This window comes from Festucalex cinctus, chromosome 1, assembly GCF_051991245.1.
Source record: "Festucalex cinctus isolate MCC-2025b chromosome 1, RoL_Fcin_1.0, whole genome shotgun sequence".
Classification (NCBI taxonomy): domain Eukaryota; kingdom Metazoa; phylum Chordata; class Actinopteri; order Syngnathiformes; family Syngnathidae; genus Festucalex; species Festucalex cinctus.
The window spans coordinates 48,302,168-48,319,099 of record NC_135411.1 but is presented as its reverse complement, the minus strand read 5'-3'; the positions used below and the strand labels follow the sequence as shown (position 1 = coordinate 48,319,099).

Here is a 16,932-nt window from a genome sequence, read left to right as displayed (position 1 = left end):
AACGGCATCTTGTTTTCTTTAACTCATTCACTGCCATTGACGGAAAAAGGCGTCAAATGATGCATTTTTTTTTTTTTTTTTTGCTGGTCTTGCAATGAATGTGTTAAGGGGCCTTGCAAATCAAATTCTTGAGAGCTTCCCGTGGCTTTGACTGGGAGTTATCAGTACCGAGAGATTTAGCCTCCGTGTGACGGCAAGGGGAAACACTCACTCACATATGCATACATACGGTACATAGAGTGCATACAATGCAGGCAAAGCCTATAAAGCATATACGCAAAGAAATTTCACACACACAGCATGAAGGCGTAATCACGAAGAGACAAACACACTCAGGGTCTTACAAGGCGTAATCAGTGGAGGCGAGCGTCTCCTCATATTTCACATGAGGATTAGGGAAAATCTGGATGGAACAAGGCGCGGGAAGACTCCTCGACTTACACTTCAGAGGGAGAAGGCATAAACTTTCACCCCTACCTACGATGCATAAAGTTTAAGGGGGCCAGGAGACGTGTGGAAACCAGCAAAGGCAAGGAAGGATTCATCACAATGCACACTTGGAGGATTCGATGGCTGCTTCATGTTGGAGGAAACTGCAGCACATATTTTAAACATAAAATATACATTATGCAAAATGTAATTCTGAAGTCATGAAAACATATCCTGACAACCAGTGCAGTTGTGCCTTTTTCAAAACCTGCCGTGAGGAGAAAGACTGACGATGATAACAGCCATTTAAAAAAAAAAAAAAACGAAATGTTTTTATTTTATTTTGTATTTATTTATTTATTTATTTATTTTTGCTGAGCACAGGAGTCTCCAATGCACAAAGAAAGATTCAGCGCTCAAGAAATCAGACATCATTACTAAACATTCTGAGGAATTTACACAAAGTAGCAGGGATATGAGGGTTCTAAAGATTTGTTAATGTTCTTAACTGTTATACATAAAGATTGAGAAGATTGGATTAGTTGTACGTTTTTGAATATTTAGCCTATTTTTGTGGAATGCATGATGAGGCCCAAACACACACGGAGTCCATCTTCAGTGGCCACCACATATGTTGTTTGAGACCCTGCCCCCAAGGGACTTGAAGGGGGTAAACAAATCTTCAAGTGCACATGCATTAGTTTCTTGCACAGAGGCGTTAGTTTGTCAGTCTTGAGGTGAAGAAACCTGAAGAAGTTACAGTTTGGTACAATTAAGAGGAGTGTGCAAGTGTACAAGTATTGAAAAACCACACGAGGTGAGTGTAGCCATAAATTTGTATGTTTACGGACCGCTATCACCCATGGGCTGTTGAAGGATGAAATAAAGCCTCCAGTTTAATGAGCATGACAGTGTTCCGTCTATTTTGTTTATGCTTTCACACCTTTGAAGGCCCTAGGCCTATACTATGAGAAGCAAGTTGCTAGCTCAACGAGTCGAATCCAGTGGTCATATCAGTCAGTTGAAGACACTGACTGAGAAGGTAAGAATAAGCAAATCAGTAGTGTGGGATAGTGGTGGGAAAAAAAAGCCTTTTGAAGAGAGATGCTGGGGTGAAATGATATACACAGGTGCGGGTTATTCTTGAGAAATAATTGTAGTTTAGACCAGTTTTTTTCCAACCCTGGTCCTCAGGGCACACTATCCAGCCTGTTTTCCACGTCTATTTGCAACGCAGGTGATTCCAATGACAGCTCATTAGCAAGCTCTGGAGAAGCCTGATAACGATCCTCACCTGCGTTGGAATCGGGAGACATGGAAAACAGGCTGGGTAGTGTGCCCCGAGGACCAGGGTTGGGAAACACTGTTTTAGACTGATTCAATAACATTTTCATGTTATGTGGGAAATGCCCCCTTAGTTGTTCCAAGACATCATTAAACAGTAAACAACCGACAAAATTCATAAAGGTCATTAATGGACCGTAATGTCCATGGCTGTCTACCACCCAGCTCTAATTTAGCCATCAGCATTGGATTTGTTCATAAATGTGGCTGCATGTGTGTGTTTTTTTTCTCTCCAGGTTTATGTTGCCCCCCCCCCCCCCCATTTTTTTATTTTTTATTTTTTAAAGAAGTAGAGGTTGAGCCTTGATTTGTTTTTTTTGTGGAGTTTTTGTGTGTGTGTGTGGGGGGGGGGGGGTCTTTTTTTTTTTCTGTCATCCTCTGTTGGTCATTGTTACTTTTATGTTTATAGGATGGGTTCTGGCTGTTTGTGTGTTTTACTTGTCCCAAAAATATGATTCAGATTTTTATTCTGATAAATGTAAATTATTCTAAAAAGTTTTAATCATGTATAAATATTATCAATGTGTAAAATATACCTTACATTACGCAAACTCTCTGGAGTCATTTTTCAAAAACCAAGAAACCATCACAACACTTTTCACATTCTATCTCAGGAGGTCACTGAAAAGTTGATGTAACACATCTGATGAAATCATCAGAAACACGGATATGACTCACGGGATTCTCACATAACTATACAGGGAACATAAATAGGAGATTAACCTGAAGGCAAAAGGGTATGTGTGTGTGGGTATGAGACCCTGACCAAATGGAAGAGATAGCAACTGCATGACATTTTGATCAAATGCTCATCAATGGCTTATGAGGAACGGAGCAGAACACGTAGAGAAAATAAAAGCAGACAAAGTTGTGGGCTGAACACATGAAAGTGGATAATTCCTCTCTTGTCTGCGCCTGCGGAGAAAACAGTGTCAAAGAGGTGGATCACTTCAGTCAGAGGATATGAGTCTTCCATGTGCTTGCAAGAATCTTTGGGGTATATTAACTAAGAATGCGCTGCGTCCGGTAATAGCGCGAAATATTGTACCACAACTGCACCCGCAGTCTGCACCCAGTTACCAACCTATTCACTAAGGATATTGCTCTATTCATATAGTGGAGCAAACACGCCCACAAAACTGACAGCTTGGAGAAAATTTGCACCTGATTTACCACACATGGCAATGGATTTGCGCCAACAACATGGTTGTTATAGGAACAGTTGCGAGAAAGATGACATTATCAGAAAGCGAGGTTGGACCGACAGTAAGCATTTAGAGCGCCATTAAGCTGTACAGAGCAGAGAGGACGACAACGACGTCATTCATTCATAAGGTACAAATTATTGGTGCGGCCGTTTTTAAAAAATATATTTTGAGAGGTTGGCGTGGGCGTACAGTATCTGGCACGTAAAAATGATCGTAAAATGCCTCCCCGCCATTGCCGATCAGCCCGGGTTACGTTATGTGTCCTAAAACAAACATAGAAAAATTTCTCTCTCTCTCTCTCTCTCTCTCTCTCTCTCTCTCTCTCTCTCTCTCTCTCTCTCTCTCTCTCTCCTCTCTGCGCGATCAGTGCCGCAAATGGCATGCACTGCTGTCATGATCCCGGGATCGAGGTTGCGGCAGGTTTATACATGCTTTCCAAAAAAATTATTTAAGTCACGCAAACTCCGTGTTGCTATTTGCGCTGGCATTAGTGAATTAGATAATGTACATCAATGAGTCTCATTTGCATTATGGTGGGCATATTTTGTGTCAAATGTATGCAAATTACCTAATTTACATACGCACAAATAACACCGGCGCACCGTGGCACAATCTGGTTGGCAGAGCACTGAGTGACGGATTTCCCCATCTGCGCGCTCCCGGATTGCTCCATTTTTACCGGTTAGCGCCATGCAAAGGTGACGCAAACCTTTAGTGAATAGGCCCCTTTGTGTGTACTGTTGAAATCTGCCTTGTGTATGGTATGTGCCAATCAGAACATTCTGTAATTCCTTTCTCTGGTCAAAGGGATTATCCTTCAGTCCTTCATTTCTCTGCATCGCCACTCCACCTCATCTGTTCCCAGTCACACCTCCCCCTCCTCCTCCCTCGCTGCCTCATACACATTCTTAAAAGTGTTTTAACACTGCGGAAGAAAGAGAGCATTACCATAGTAACTTTAAGTGTTTACTGTAAACAAAGAAGATCATTGATAAGAGTTTCCATAGGCCTGACAGCCTTTTTTACGGCTTGTTTTATTGTGGGCCACAGGGTTAGATTTTTGTGGAAAATAGGCTGAAGAGTTTGTTTTATGACATGAGGGAGGGAAGATGTGATCAGTGATCCAGGGGCTCTACAGTGATACACCATGAAGACCCTTTTCCGCTGTTAAACATTATGATAAACAAAATGCATAATATTTAGAATGAAAACTCATAACATCACTTTAAAAAAAAAAGTTCTGTACAGTATATAAGGCATGATTTGTTGATGGTGACCCTTAAATAGTTTTATGTGCAGGAAGCCCATCTTCATCTCAAGGGTAAATTATAGTTAGTAAATAACTTTGATTGTTAATCTGAAGAGTAAATCCCAGGGCCTGACGGTTCCCTCAGTGAATCTTGAGAACAATCCGTTTTTCCTTCACTCCCACTCATCAGTCAGCCTGACTGGCATGTGAAAGATATTTTTATATTAAAATATGATGATGTGATTATGCCAAATGAGTGACAACTAGAGTCATCGTACTGGTGTTTGATGGGGTTAGGGTTGCTCATAGGGCACATTCAGTGTGACGAGAAAAAACCTATTCCCCTAACATGAATGTACAATGTAATGGTCGACCAAACACCTGAATTTGCAGCAGAGGCAGGTGTTTGTGTACTCTTGCATAACATTTTCACTAAGCTTCAACAATGTTTTCTCAACCTTTACCTACTGCTTTTGAATGTCTAAATCTGTCTAAACCGCTGTGCATTCATTCAAAGAAAATTATAACATTTTCTCAGCTGAAATTCATGCCTATTGAACCACAGCTTTTGTGTGCACTCCATGCACTTTCCAGTTACTTACCTTTCCTGCTTGCCCTCTGCCACATTCCACCACTTGCTCTCTACATTCTTGGTACAAGCTCTACTGGTATTTGGAAGACATAGATGAAAATTCTTTCCCTCAGAAAACAACTCAACTTTACACAGATTCGGGCAGCAGTGCCAGCAGCTAAGGGTAGACAAACTAACAATAATCTATTTGGTCTCTGTTTGGTTCAGAGGCAAAAAAATAACAACAAAAAACCCTTAGCCATTCAACCATTCAGTCTCCATAGCAGTCTGAGCCCAAATCTTTCATTAACACCAAATCAACCACTCTTCCATGAATCACAGACAACGTTCCAGCATTCATTCGTACCTTATCCGCCATGATCATGGACGAGCCTCCATGAATGCCCAGGATGGGTATGAGCGTCTGCGAGGAAATAAAATCCAATATCTGGGCGATGGCCTCCTGGTCCGTGCCATCGCCAAACACCACGCCATGGATCTTTGTCCCGGACATCAGGTCACACATGTGGGTGATGATGCTTTTCGGGTCAGTCTCGTTCACAAGCAGACTGACCACATTGACGTCAATCGGCTCCTCCTTGCTCCACAGTGCCCGGATGTCTCGGTCGGAGATGTAACGCGTGCGTCCCAGGATCACTGCAATATTTAGGACCGGCACTTTCTCAGAGGCAACTCCACTTCGCTGCTTTTGTGCTACCACAGGGTTGGTGATATAGGTCACCACCACCAGCAGAGCTAAGGAAAGCAGCACAGCATGACTGCCACGGCCCCAACCGCTGCTGCTCCTTCTACTCCTCCTCTTGCTTGTGGTGCTGCTGAGGGACATACTTCCGAACCACTTCAGCCCCTGCATGAACGAAAAGACGATTTGTCAGTACATTATTTTTTTTTTAGGAAAAGTGTGAGACACACGAGTGGGGGATAACCTGGAATGTTGCAGACATCAAGATGACTAATGACTAATTTTCCAGTTGTGACTACTCAGATCTGATGATTCAAATTGGGTATACAATATACACAGAATGTATCTTACAGGTGTGTAATGACTGTGGTTTTCACGGTTTATTTAAGTTGCGAACCAGGGAGGTTTTTGACTTCACATTAGTAATATGGGTAGAGATGAGAATTAAAGATATTTTTTTCCCCCTTTCAGAAAAACTCTTTTTTTCTGCCACGGACCAGTTTCCAGTCCTCAAACATCTGTTGACAGACTGCTGAAGGACATTCTTCCCTCATAACATTAAATGAACATTAATAGCAGAAATAAATGCTCTGCTGCAATGTATACCCCAGCAAACTTTTGCCAAGTGCCCTTCGGACCGATGGTTTAAAGTATTCATATAGGCAGCATCAATTTGTGACTGTTCACCACTAATCACATCAGGGCTCGATCTCTTTCCCCCACCTATAGCATGTGTTGGTTGGCAATGGTAACGATACATATTTGACAGGAGACTTATTTGAATTATTTTTGTGGTTTGTATCCTTCCTCTATGTCTTGCTCTATCTTCAATATTACAATGGAGTGTTGATGATGAATCTGCTCAATCCAGCATTGATTTAGGTTAGACATATAATATCGGCTTGGCACACTTCCCGGTGGACCAACTACGAGAAATAGTACCTTGTGGAGATGTTGTGACTAACAACACAGGAACCGAAGATGATTTAAGTCAACAGTTTACTCTCCACTTTACTACTATTACTATTGGCGGCTCGATTGGTGTCTTTTTTACGCTGCACAAGAGTAACTCGATATAAAATCGAACCAAAATCAGTTAACGAAACTGATTTACTGTCTTTATTCAAGTCAAATAAAATTATGTAGTAACACACTACACATGAGAAAATAAAGTTTGAATAAAATGATCCCATTTTATATTTGGATAGCCAGCTCAAATAGCACAAAGAGTTTGAAACCTTTCCAGAATATTCAAGGTTTTTTTTCTTTGATTAAAACATCTTCACTAATTAATATTTCCAACCAAATCCTATTAAACGCTTGCAAAATGGTCCCATCATGTTCCTGATGTGTTACAGATGGCTGTGAGTGGACTGGGCTTGCCTGGGAAGTATGATAACTTGATGAGACAGCGCGTGAATCAGTGTGACAGAGCCAGGTAATACATGTAAGGATGACATCAGCTACTCTGCACCAACCGGGGCAGAAAAGTACATCGACATCATCGTCTCACATGCTTTACAATTTACACCCTCATCTCCCTCGAGAGACTCGCTGGACACCCAGTGCTCAGAGAGCATGAAAGATGGCGTGTGCGTGTGCGTTTGTGTGTGTGTATGAGAGAGAGAGAGAGAGAGGTGTCAGAAGAACATGAAACATATGGCTGGATTGTTGTGCACTGCATACAATTTATAGATGCTGTTTGGTGTCATTGCAGGCCAGTTGGGGTGAGATCTTAGTCATCTTATGTATTTTTATTTATTTATTTATTTTTTATTTATTTATTTTATAACATCTCTGCTCAAGTTAGAACAGGTTAAAGATGGACTCATGGCTTCATAAGAAATATGCTATTTGTGTTGCTATATTTTTTGGAGACAAAAAAAAAAAGAAAGCCATTCCAAACAGATGACGTGCAGGCTTTCTGATAATAAATAAATAAATAAATAAATAAATAAATAAATAAAAGCTTCAGGAAAGCATTCACTGCAGATAGCCATTTCTAAAAGCATATGTATTTTTTAAATGAAATGGATCAAGCAGCACATAATATTTATTGCATATTTAGCTAGATTTAAGGTGCCTCCTTCCCTCCACTAGCCTGTGGGCCACCCTTGGGCAAGGTGCACTGCCCTCCTGTATTACCATGCTTACCTGGGTTACCATGCAAGGGACGAGTATAATCCTTGGGCAGGTGGAGATCGTTAGCCTTGATTGGCAGTCCACCTAGGGCACAGGTGTTAAAGTCCGGTCCTCGAGAGCCAGAGTCCTGCATGTTTTGGAGGTTTCCCTCATCCAACACAGCTGATTCAAATTATCAGCTTATCAACAAGCTCTGCAGGAGTCTGATAATAATCCTGATCACTGAATCAGGTGTGTTGGAGTAGGGAAACCTTGAAAACATTCTGGACTGTGGCCCTCGAGGCCTGGACTTTGACACCTGTGACCTAGGAGCAGGAAACCCTCATTCCAAACCTGCATTGCCTTGCAGTTGTAACGAGGAAAGGCTTCAGAAGAAAGTCTTGAGGAAAATCCACGTCAGTGCTATCTTGCGTTAGCCTACTACACATTGTTCTTTTTGACCACCCTACTGTCCCATGCATGTCCCATGCATGAGTTCACTATTACACCAACACCCCCAGTGGGAGACGTGTGTACAGAAGTGGGCAGCCTGCTCACCCAAAGCCTCGATCAGGGTTTCTTCACCTTGGTGGAGGTACTGAACCCCACCTATTTCCTATGCACATTCACCAAACCCTTCTTCAATGAGAAATAAAATGATGATTATTATTTATTTATTTATTTTTTTCCAAATTGAAGATTCTAAAATTTGCTGGTGAACAACATTAACATGTAGAGTAGCCTTTTCATCAAATCTGGCTCTCTTAACCTTGAATCCAGAAAGCGCTGTGTTGTCTTCTTCACCATCTCCATGCAGTGTGGAAGTGTTCCTTTAGTTTGCTAGATAACTAATTGTGCTTGATGACAATTGCTCAACTTGGCATTGAAAAGCATGCAGTTAGGATGCTGGCTGCCATTACTTAACTCTTTTTATAGAGCACTTTGAAACAACCACTGTTGTTTTCTTTAATGAATGAATGAAAACAGCAAAGGCCCCAGTATTGAACCCTGTGGAACACCATATATTCCGTTTTGAATCCAGATTGCACATATGACCACTTTCTTTTTTTGCTCGGTATAGTAGGGAGGGATTACAATAATAAAGAAATGACACGACGTACCATCAAAACAGTCAAAAGTGGGTGCACCAAATTTCCTGCAGCACTGATGGGCCAAGCAATGTAGCGTGATCACCTACAGCCAACGATGGCCAAGCGAGAGTGTCGTCGTCATCACGAACCATATAAATTCAGGTTAAGAACCACTGGCCTCGACGTTGGCAGCCCATGGCAATTGACTCTTACACCCTCTACAGACCCGACTATAATCACCACCATCCTTACAATGCTCCTCTACGGACTTTGAGACATGGCCTATATTTGCCTACCACGTTCACTTGCTTGAGTTTCCATCAACAGTTTCTGCACCGCAAGCTCATAATCAGGTGGTGGCACGCATCACAAAAGTACTGATGAGGGTGAGCTGTAACTCCATCGAGGGAACCGTTAGTTCAAACGGACTGCGATGGCTTGACCGTTGGCTGAAGGTACGTAAGACCGGAGGACTGTTGGAAGCTAAGGACGATCTGTGTATTTTCAGCTTCCCAAACAACTGGTTTCACCTAACAGCCGATCGTGACAGCTTGCGGCACAGAACAAGAAGTGGGAAGGCCCATGTTGATGCCAGGCCACTTAAAAGTGTTTTTTCAAAACGAGCTACATGGATCGTCATTTATTCAAGGTGCAATTACCTTTTGGCTTTGTTTTCTCCATATCACATTTAGGTCATTTGCGTTTAGCAAAGAACCATCATAGCTTCGGATTTAAGATGTGATCCAAATAATACAAGAAAGCTTTTGTGTCATTGTGTGTTTCGTAAAGCATGCAGCAGAAGCCATGTCCCCTGCGCCTAGCTGAGCATTAAATACAGTTAGAGCAGACCTCAGGATGAATCATCCAAATCTAGGTCTGTTCAGAGGAGAGATAGCAGTAATGACTAATGGATTCCTAACGTTGATCTCCTTTTACTTAAAATTTGTGGAGCTACCGTGTCGTTTTGCTCTCATCAATGAATCAGTTTGACCCCTGTGAAGCATAATTTTGTTTACAACTATGCCCACAGTCTAGCTCTAATGACGCTGTGATTATTTTCAGGGCCAGCATAAGCCCAGTGACAGGTGAATCAATCACTGACACAATTACTTTCCCCATGCGGTGAAAGCAGTGGCGTTGGAAGGTGCTTACCCTGGGTGCAACATTTCCAAAGACGTGTATGTATCATTCTACAGGCATTTTGCTTTTCTCTTGCATGAGCCAGTTTGGTTTCTCAGAGATGCTGATGTCAAATCACTCTGTTTCACCAATCCATTGTGGCGTTTGACCCCATTTCACCAATCAAACATGAACACAGAAACAAAGTTTTCAAAGTCCCCTATTTACATGAAACTTGGCAGGAATCTATTATTTTACACTGCAGATAGGCTCCACGACTCGAGCATATACAAGCAGTATAGGAAATGAATGGATGAACTATGAAAAAGAACTTCTCTGTCATGCACTGTGTCTGCCTAAAATGTTGGCATTTCAGCCTACAAGAACTCCACTTGGAACTGGAGAAAAAATAAGGAGGCTGTCTTGGTCTGCATTTGCAAAATGTAATGCTCTGTGGAATAAAACCAGCAGGTCAACCACAGCATGTGAATACAAATTGAAGCTCATCCGACCCAATCTTTTTGCGCTCTCCTTTTCTCGCTGTAGAAAGTTCGAGTGCATTCAAAAGGAGAAGAGAGAAAAGCAATTTGCAATGTATGCATCGTACTGAAGATATACGGAAAAGATTTAAGCTGGCAGAAATCATGTTGCTTTCGAATAATGAAACAGATGTCAACATTTATGATGAATGTCATCATTTCTACCATTGCCTCAACTCAATTGTTTAAGAGGAGGTTTGCATTTTTCTTGTCCAAGTATTTAAAAAAAAACAAAAAAAAAACAAAAAAAACGTTCAAATATTGTTACTGTTCTATACTAGAGCTTTCGGATGTATTGGCTAGATGACCATGTGAAAGATCAATTCGTTAAGGCTGCTTAAAATAGGAGTAAAATGCTGCACGCCAAGCGGCCATAAAGGAGACGAGCGCTGAAATGCCAGCATGCTGAGGTGGACAAAACACTTTACAGTACAATGAAAGAGGAACTAGTGATCTATTAAAATATGGATGGAGAAATTCCACTAAAGTGCGAGCATTTGGCTCAGGAGAAGTCTGCGGCATCACATTGGAACTTCAGAAATTTATAGGGAAGAAAAAGTTGAAAAAAACAAAAATGCAGTAAATGGAATAGGGGAATCGCTCACATGCAAGGAAGCAGGAAGAAAGTAGAGTGAGCATGCAAGCATCCCCAGCCAAATGGGATTGAAGCTGTATGGCGTCACAGAAAGGCTACCCCTCTTTTGGCACCACAACAGTGAACAATGTTTGGCAGGCATAGCTGTAATCATGGATACCAGTCACGCAAACACACACACACTCATGCCACCAAAACGCAAGACACATTATGATTATTCTGCTCTTGTACACAACTATACAAAAAAAAAAAAACAGAACTACATGAACGAGCAGTCTCCTCTTATAGGCTGCCATTGCCACTATATGGCTTCACCTCCGCAAAGCCTGTTTTCTGGTTCACGCATAACCAGCTTAGATTTGCATCAATAATTCAGCTTGCATTATCTTTACATGATGATTAATATGGCTGCATTTACCACTTAAAGTGATGATAGTTCTCTCTTGTATCTTCCAAACCGCCATTTAAATTGCATTAATGTACTCTTATACATCTATGCGGATGATCTATTTACAAAGTCTGGGGCAGATGATTAATACAGATGATGCTCCGTGTATGTTTTACTGTGCTAGTACCCAGAAGACGTAGGTGTGTGCTTTGATGAAGCTATGTTGGAGGTTGCAGAAGATTGCCTTTAATGTTTATTTCATCAGCTGACAAATTCCTTCTATTAATTTTTAGATGGTATTTTATATTATAGACTAGTCTTTGGTCGATTGTTGATGAATGAATAAAAGGACTTTCTGTTGATACTGTTTGTTCTAGCGCCATTTTTGTGTGTGTCATCTCTATCAATTATCCATGCAAGGCCCCGCTAATTTCACAGCCTTTGACATTCCCTGGGTGAGACTCAATAATTTCCCAGGTCAGATCAGCTGTAATGTGTCCATCTTTCTCTGGGTCAGGGCCAGCTGGATGCTCCTGGAACACCTCCAGCGAGAGGTGCCCGAGGGCTTCACCTGCATCAGATGCCTTTAGCACCTCAGCTGACACCTCTTAGCATCTGCAGCATCTGTACGCCAAGCAAGCTTCAAATGGCTCTTTTTTTTTTTCTTCATAAAGTCAAGCTAGTGCAGTGCAGTCTTAACTGTGGTGTTAAGATCCCGAAGAAACAATGTATTGCTCTGTAACAGGGAAACACCACTTTTGATTCAGCCGTGTGGATCCTCGTACCAGCTACTCGCAGTCAAGCACCAGATCGCCTGTTACAGTTCACTGATGAGGCGAGAAAAGCCCTCCACATCGATACAAAATTATCCAAGCCATGCCTTGGGGTCCTATACATCAATCTCTGACATGCTGCATTTTTTATTTATTTTTTTTACTGCACATTCTACCACCACGTTTACAATTCTGCTTCATCAAACAAACATCAAATAGGCTACCGTAAATAAATGGACTCCTTCACAAGGGTCCAATAATTGTATTCTAGAAGGATAAACTGCATTGACACCTCAGAGATTCATTCACACTCAGTTTGATAACCTGCCGGGGCCTCTTTCAAGCTGTGATAAGGTTCCCCTGTGAGTCTGAAATATGTGATCCCTACGTAGTTGGAGCACGACATCTGGCTCAGTTGGTTAAAAGCCGGATTACAACACGAATAAGACTCGTTTACAAATCCAAGCTATAGTTTTAATATAATTGGACAGAGAGTTGCAATTCCAATTGAACCACATCAGTTCACCGTATCTGGATAATACTTTACTGTAAGTATTAACTTACGTCACATACTGTGAAACCAATAATTTGGTCACTACAGATGCATTTTGTGTGGCCTACACCTTACACGTGTTAAGTGTAGGTGTTGCTCTAATGAATACGCAATGTTCTGGATATAGCCAAAGAGGTATGTGCAGTGGGCAGACATGTTGAGGCCGAACAGACGATTACTTCCACTGGGCTTATCACACACACACACTTATATACAGAGCAGATGGCAGAGAAGAGAGTACAGGCAACAGAAGAAAGAAGTTCAAATACAACACATGCACACTTAGATGCTAAGGTTTGTGGTTGTTAAAGTGAGCGTCTTTTTACACGATCAGTTCATTAGTTTAATCTGAAAGGATTTTACTGTCGTGTAGTAATGGGACTACAATAAAAAACTGGTAACTGTACTAGTTGCATTATATAAAGAAAGAAAGAAGAGGTTGGTGCTGGATTTCACTTTGATGGATTGGATGTACTGGTTTCTATGGATCTCACTCTGCCTCATCGATCCTTCCCTCCTTCCTCTCTTTAGTTTTTCCTCTGGTCTCTTGAGATCTCGTTAATTTGTTGGAATTTAGAGGCTTCTGGTGTTGGCGTAAGACTTTGATTTTGTAACCATGGGGAAGGCAGGAAGTGTTTGGTCGGTGCTGGATTTCACTTTGATTTATCTTTCTTTTCTCTTTATTTTTTTTCTGACCTTTTCTCTGGTCTCCTGACCATTTAAACCTCACGACTCTGGCGAGACTCTGAAGTACCTGGTTAAGGTGAAGGGTAATGGGATTTTTATGAGGTTTTAGGTGAATTAATGAGTATAATTTTATACGTATTTGCACGCACACTCACGCGCACACACGCACGCAAACCCACGCACGCAAACGCACACATACACGTAAAAAAAAAAAAAAAAAGAGCAATGATGATAAGACGTTGAATCGGTAAGACTACCGAATGAACAATTCTGAGCTGCATTTGCTGTATTAAAAAAAAGAACACCAAGTGATCTTCCTTTAATAAATGTTTTGGGTTTGTCTGTAGGCCGTCTGTACTGTGGACTGATGACTGTTACGCTGTGCTTTGGTGGGATTCTGCAATAGTAGGAGATCTTCAATATAACGATGAAACTTTCAATGGGAAATCCTTTTTCACCAAAATAAAACAGTCTAACAAGTCTCGGAAGAGAGTTTCATCTAACTGACTGTAATCAAATTCAAAATGGCCACAAGGAAGACAATTTGATTGCCTTCTTAAATTAGTTTTCAGTTGGGACAAGGGTTTCAAATGATTAATTAGCCACTAAAAACTTATTGGTTTAACACAATTAACACAAAAGGCAGTTTGGATCATTGATGTAATGATTCTATTGTATACAGTTTCCATTTGAAGCAGTTAGTTGCCTCTTCACAATTTCAAGTAAACATTAAGCAGCATGTGTGTACTTCTATCCATATTTTCATTTACTGTTAATCCTTTTCATGGTGAGTGGACTTGCCACATATACCAGATTACACACGGGGTACATCTCAGTCAATCACAGGAGTGACACGCAGAAAGACAACATTTCACACCCACGGCAACTTCACAGTGCAGGCATCAATGAACTTAACCTATTGTGCACGTTTTTCCTCGGTGGGAGGAGGATATTATACATAACTACACTATCAGGGAAAAAAAACACACAAGTTTATTAAAAAACAAAAAACAAATAAGGATATTAAGGATATTAATAGATAACAAGTGCACACAATTTTGCGTTTGCTTCATGCTCAGGTGCACTCATGTCAGATAGAAGCTTTTCTAATTAAGCATTTACCATTTTATCAACATCGACACGATGCTTACAGGCAGGCTATTTTTAATCTCGCCGCCTTGCTTTGTGGTAGTGGGCAATAAATGATGCCGCAGTATTCCTTTGCCAAAAAGAGAAGAAATTGTTTCTTTCTAGAGTGCTTTGAGAGGGCCAGGCTCTCAGGTTACTACGCCATTTATTCATCCATGAACATTAATAACACAAATATATGGAGCACAGTACGTCATTCATTCTGTAGCCTGGAAAGAATTTGATTGATGGAATTGATGGTCTTCAACCGAATTATTTGCCACTTCGTATTATGCAGATTCCGATTGGATGAAATTCCATCACATTTAAGCTTCTCAAACTCTCTACTTTTTCTCAGGTACGCGGCAAAAACAGAAGGCAAAAAGCCTTTGGCGATGGCCTCAATCTACATGGGGGGAGGTGAGTTAATACTTTATTTCCTTTTTCTGTCAAAGAAATATGGATTGGCCCTCCATGGGCTGCAGTTGACGCCTTTCCAGAGAGGGAGGAGGAGAAAACTGCGCTTCAACAACGTGACTAGAGCCCGAGAACAGGGGAGAGGAGGGAGGTTCAATTCGGTTCAATGAGGCCAACACAATACAAGAACGACCCCTACTGGTCAATAGCGGGACTGCTTACTGCTTCCGCGGCAAGTACTCATCTGTAGACTTCAAATGTAATTTTGTGAAGCCCCATATTCCAGATAGGATTAGATCACGGTCCATAGAGGTAAAGAAACATCGGAAGTATAATAATGTGCTTTTAAAATAGAAAGTAAGGGAAAAAATGACAATGGGCTACTGATGATTCTTGGGATGGGACGTGCACAAATCAAAAGTTGTCCCAGAATGGAGTAATCATCTCATTTAGGTGGAAACTGAAGAAATATATCCTTCCCTTATTTCTCCTCAGTTGTTAATTAGGATTTGTTTGAGATCAATATACAGTTGGCATGTTATAAAAGAACGAGGATGAACTTGCGCAATCATACGTGAGATGAGTGCTTTTGATTTGACATTTTCACTTTGTCAAAAGGTGCTAATGATTTTAGGAGACAATAGGAGTGCAGGTACCCTACAAGAGCTGTTACATTGATGCGCCTCAAAGCAGGCTGCGCTTTCCTCACTGCGCAACTGGATGAAATATGAGCTAATTAGAGCGTATACCAGCGCCATGCAGAGAGCTTTTGATTTTTTTCATTTTGCACCATTGATCGGATTGTTTTCCATTCGGTTGAATTCAAATTAGGCATATGTGGTATGGTGCGGTGTGAGTGCCGCACTTTGGCTCGGGGACGCCCGCGGGGAACCCGCAGAGCGCATCGGCAACGCGGGGAGAAGGTGTTGGATCCCCACCATGCAACATCGAGAGAAAAATGACAACTACTTACAACATCTCCCTTCCACAGAGCTCCAAAATAGTAGCGTGAGATGACATTGCAACAGTCCTCTGAGAAAGCGTGCAGCCTCGGATGGTGCTCACTCTCAAACACTGCACAGCAGGGGGTGGGGGGGAACAAACCGCCCGATATCTGGAGAGCGATAATTTCCAGCGTGTCCCCCCAAAACGGCAAGAACGGAGTGAAATCCCGCGCTTTTCTCACTTTGTGTCGGCGCTGCTGCAAAGAACGTCAACGTTGTAGTAATCCAGTCTTCATTGTGCGTGCGCCTGCGGCTGATTCTCCACTGCAATCTCTGCCGGCCCCGCGCATGGTGGGGGCTCAAGCAGCCTCTATGAGATCACAGCTCTCGGTATCCTGTCATTGCCGTCCCGGGGCTGAGGAGAAGGAAGAGGCAGGCTGGACGCGCACGTTCGTGGACCAGCAGAGCTCCTGCAAGCCTGCAGAGCGTGCATGCATGGGACCCGCGCTTGCTCTCGCTATCTCGCGCTCTCGCCCCCACCTCCCGTCCTCCCTCACTTGTGTTTATGTGATGTGTGCACTGAATGTGCTCTGGTGCGTGAGTCTATTCCTCCATGCGCGCTCACTGCAGATACGGAGGCAGCTGGACTCTTGGTGGTTTCTCTCCTCTCTTCTCCTGAAGCTTCATCAGGACGAGGGGAGTTTGGAAAATCGCACAACCTTCATCCTCCTTTCTGTTGAGCAGCCTTTCTTATTCGGTGAAGAGAAAAGACGCCACGTGCATCTTTGGGGATTTTTTCATAGAGTCATTTCAGCTGGAAAGTGGAGCCCATGCAGCAGAGCTGATAAATGGTGCAAGGACGCAATGGTGCATATAGAAAAGGGATCAATGCTGATGAGACTCCATCTTCAGCCATGAGTAACCGACTGAGCATGGATAGGAAGGGCTTGGGTGTTGCGCTGGCTCCCCCTCCACATCTCTCAACATTCATTCTACCATAGCACTAATGCTTGTTAGTTTGTTTTATCATGGAAACCAGTAGCAGTCATGCTTAAAAACTCCATTGGACCACC

The 16,932-nt window shown here is 42.1% G+C and overlaps 1 protein-coding gene across 2 annotated transcripts in view; it reads right to left on the bottom strand.

Annotated features, from left to right (window-relative positions):
- grin2aa (glutamate receptor, ionotropic, N-methyl D-aspartate 2A, a) overlaps window positions 1–16,438 on the bottom strand; it is a 192,107-nt gene extending 175,669 nt beyond the window's left edge. The window contains exons 1-2 of one of the 2 annotated variants that reach the window (XM_077539385.1): window positions 15,889–16,438; window positions 5,169–5,669 (exon numbers count right to left, since the gene is read on the bottom strand). In XM_077539385.1, coding sequence (XP_077395511.1) covers window positions 5,169–5,648 — 480 coding nt within the window. In that variant the 5' untranslated portion in view covers window positions 5,649–5,669; window positions 15,889–16,438. Of the gene's footprint in view, window positions 1–5,168; window positions 5,676–15,888 lie in introns of those variants that run through there. The other variant, XM_077539376.1, reaches the window with a different exon arrangement.
- Window positions 16,439–16,932: the final 494 nt, after the last annotated feature.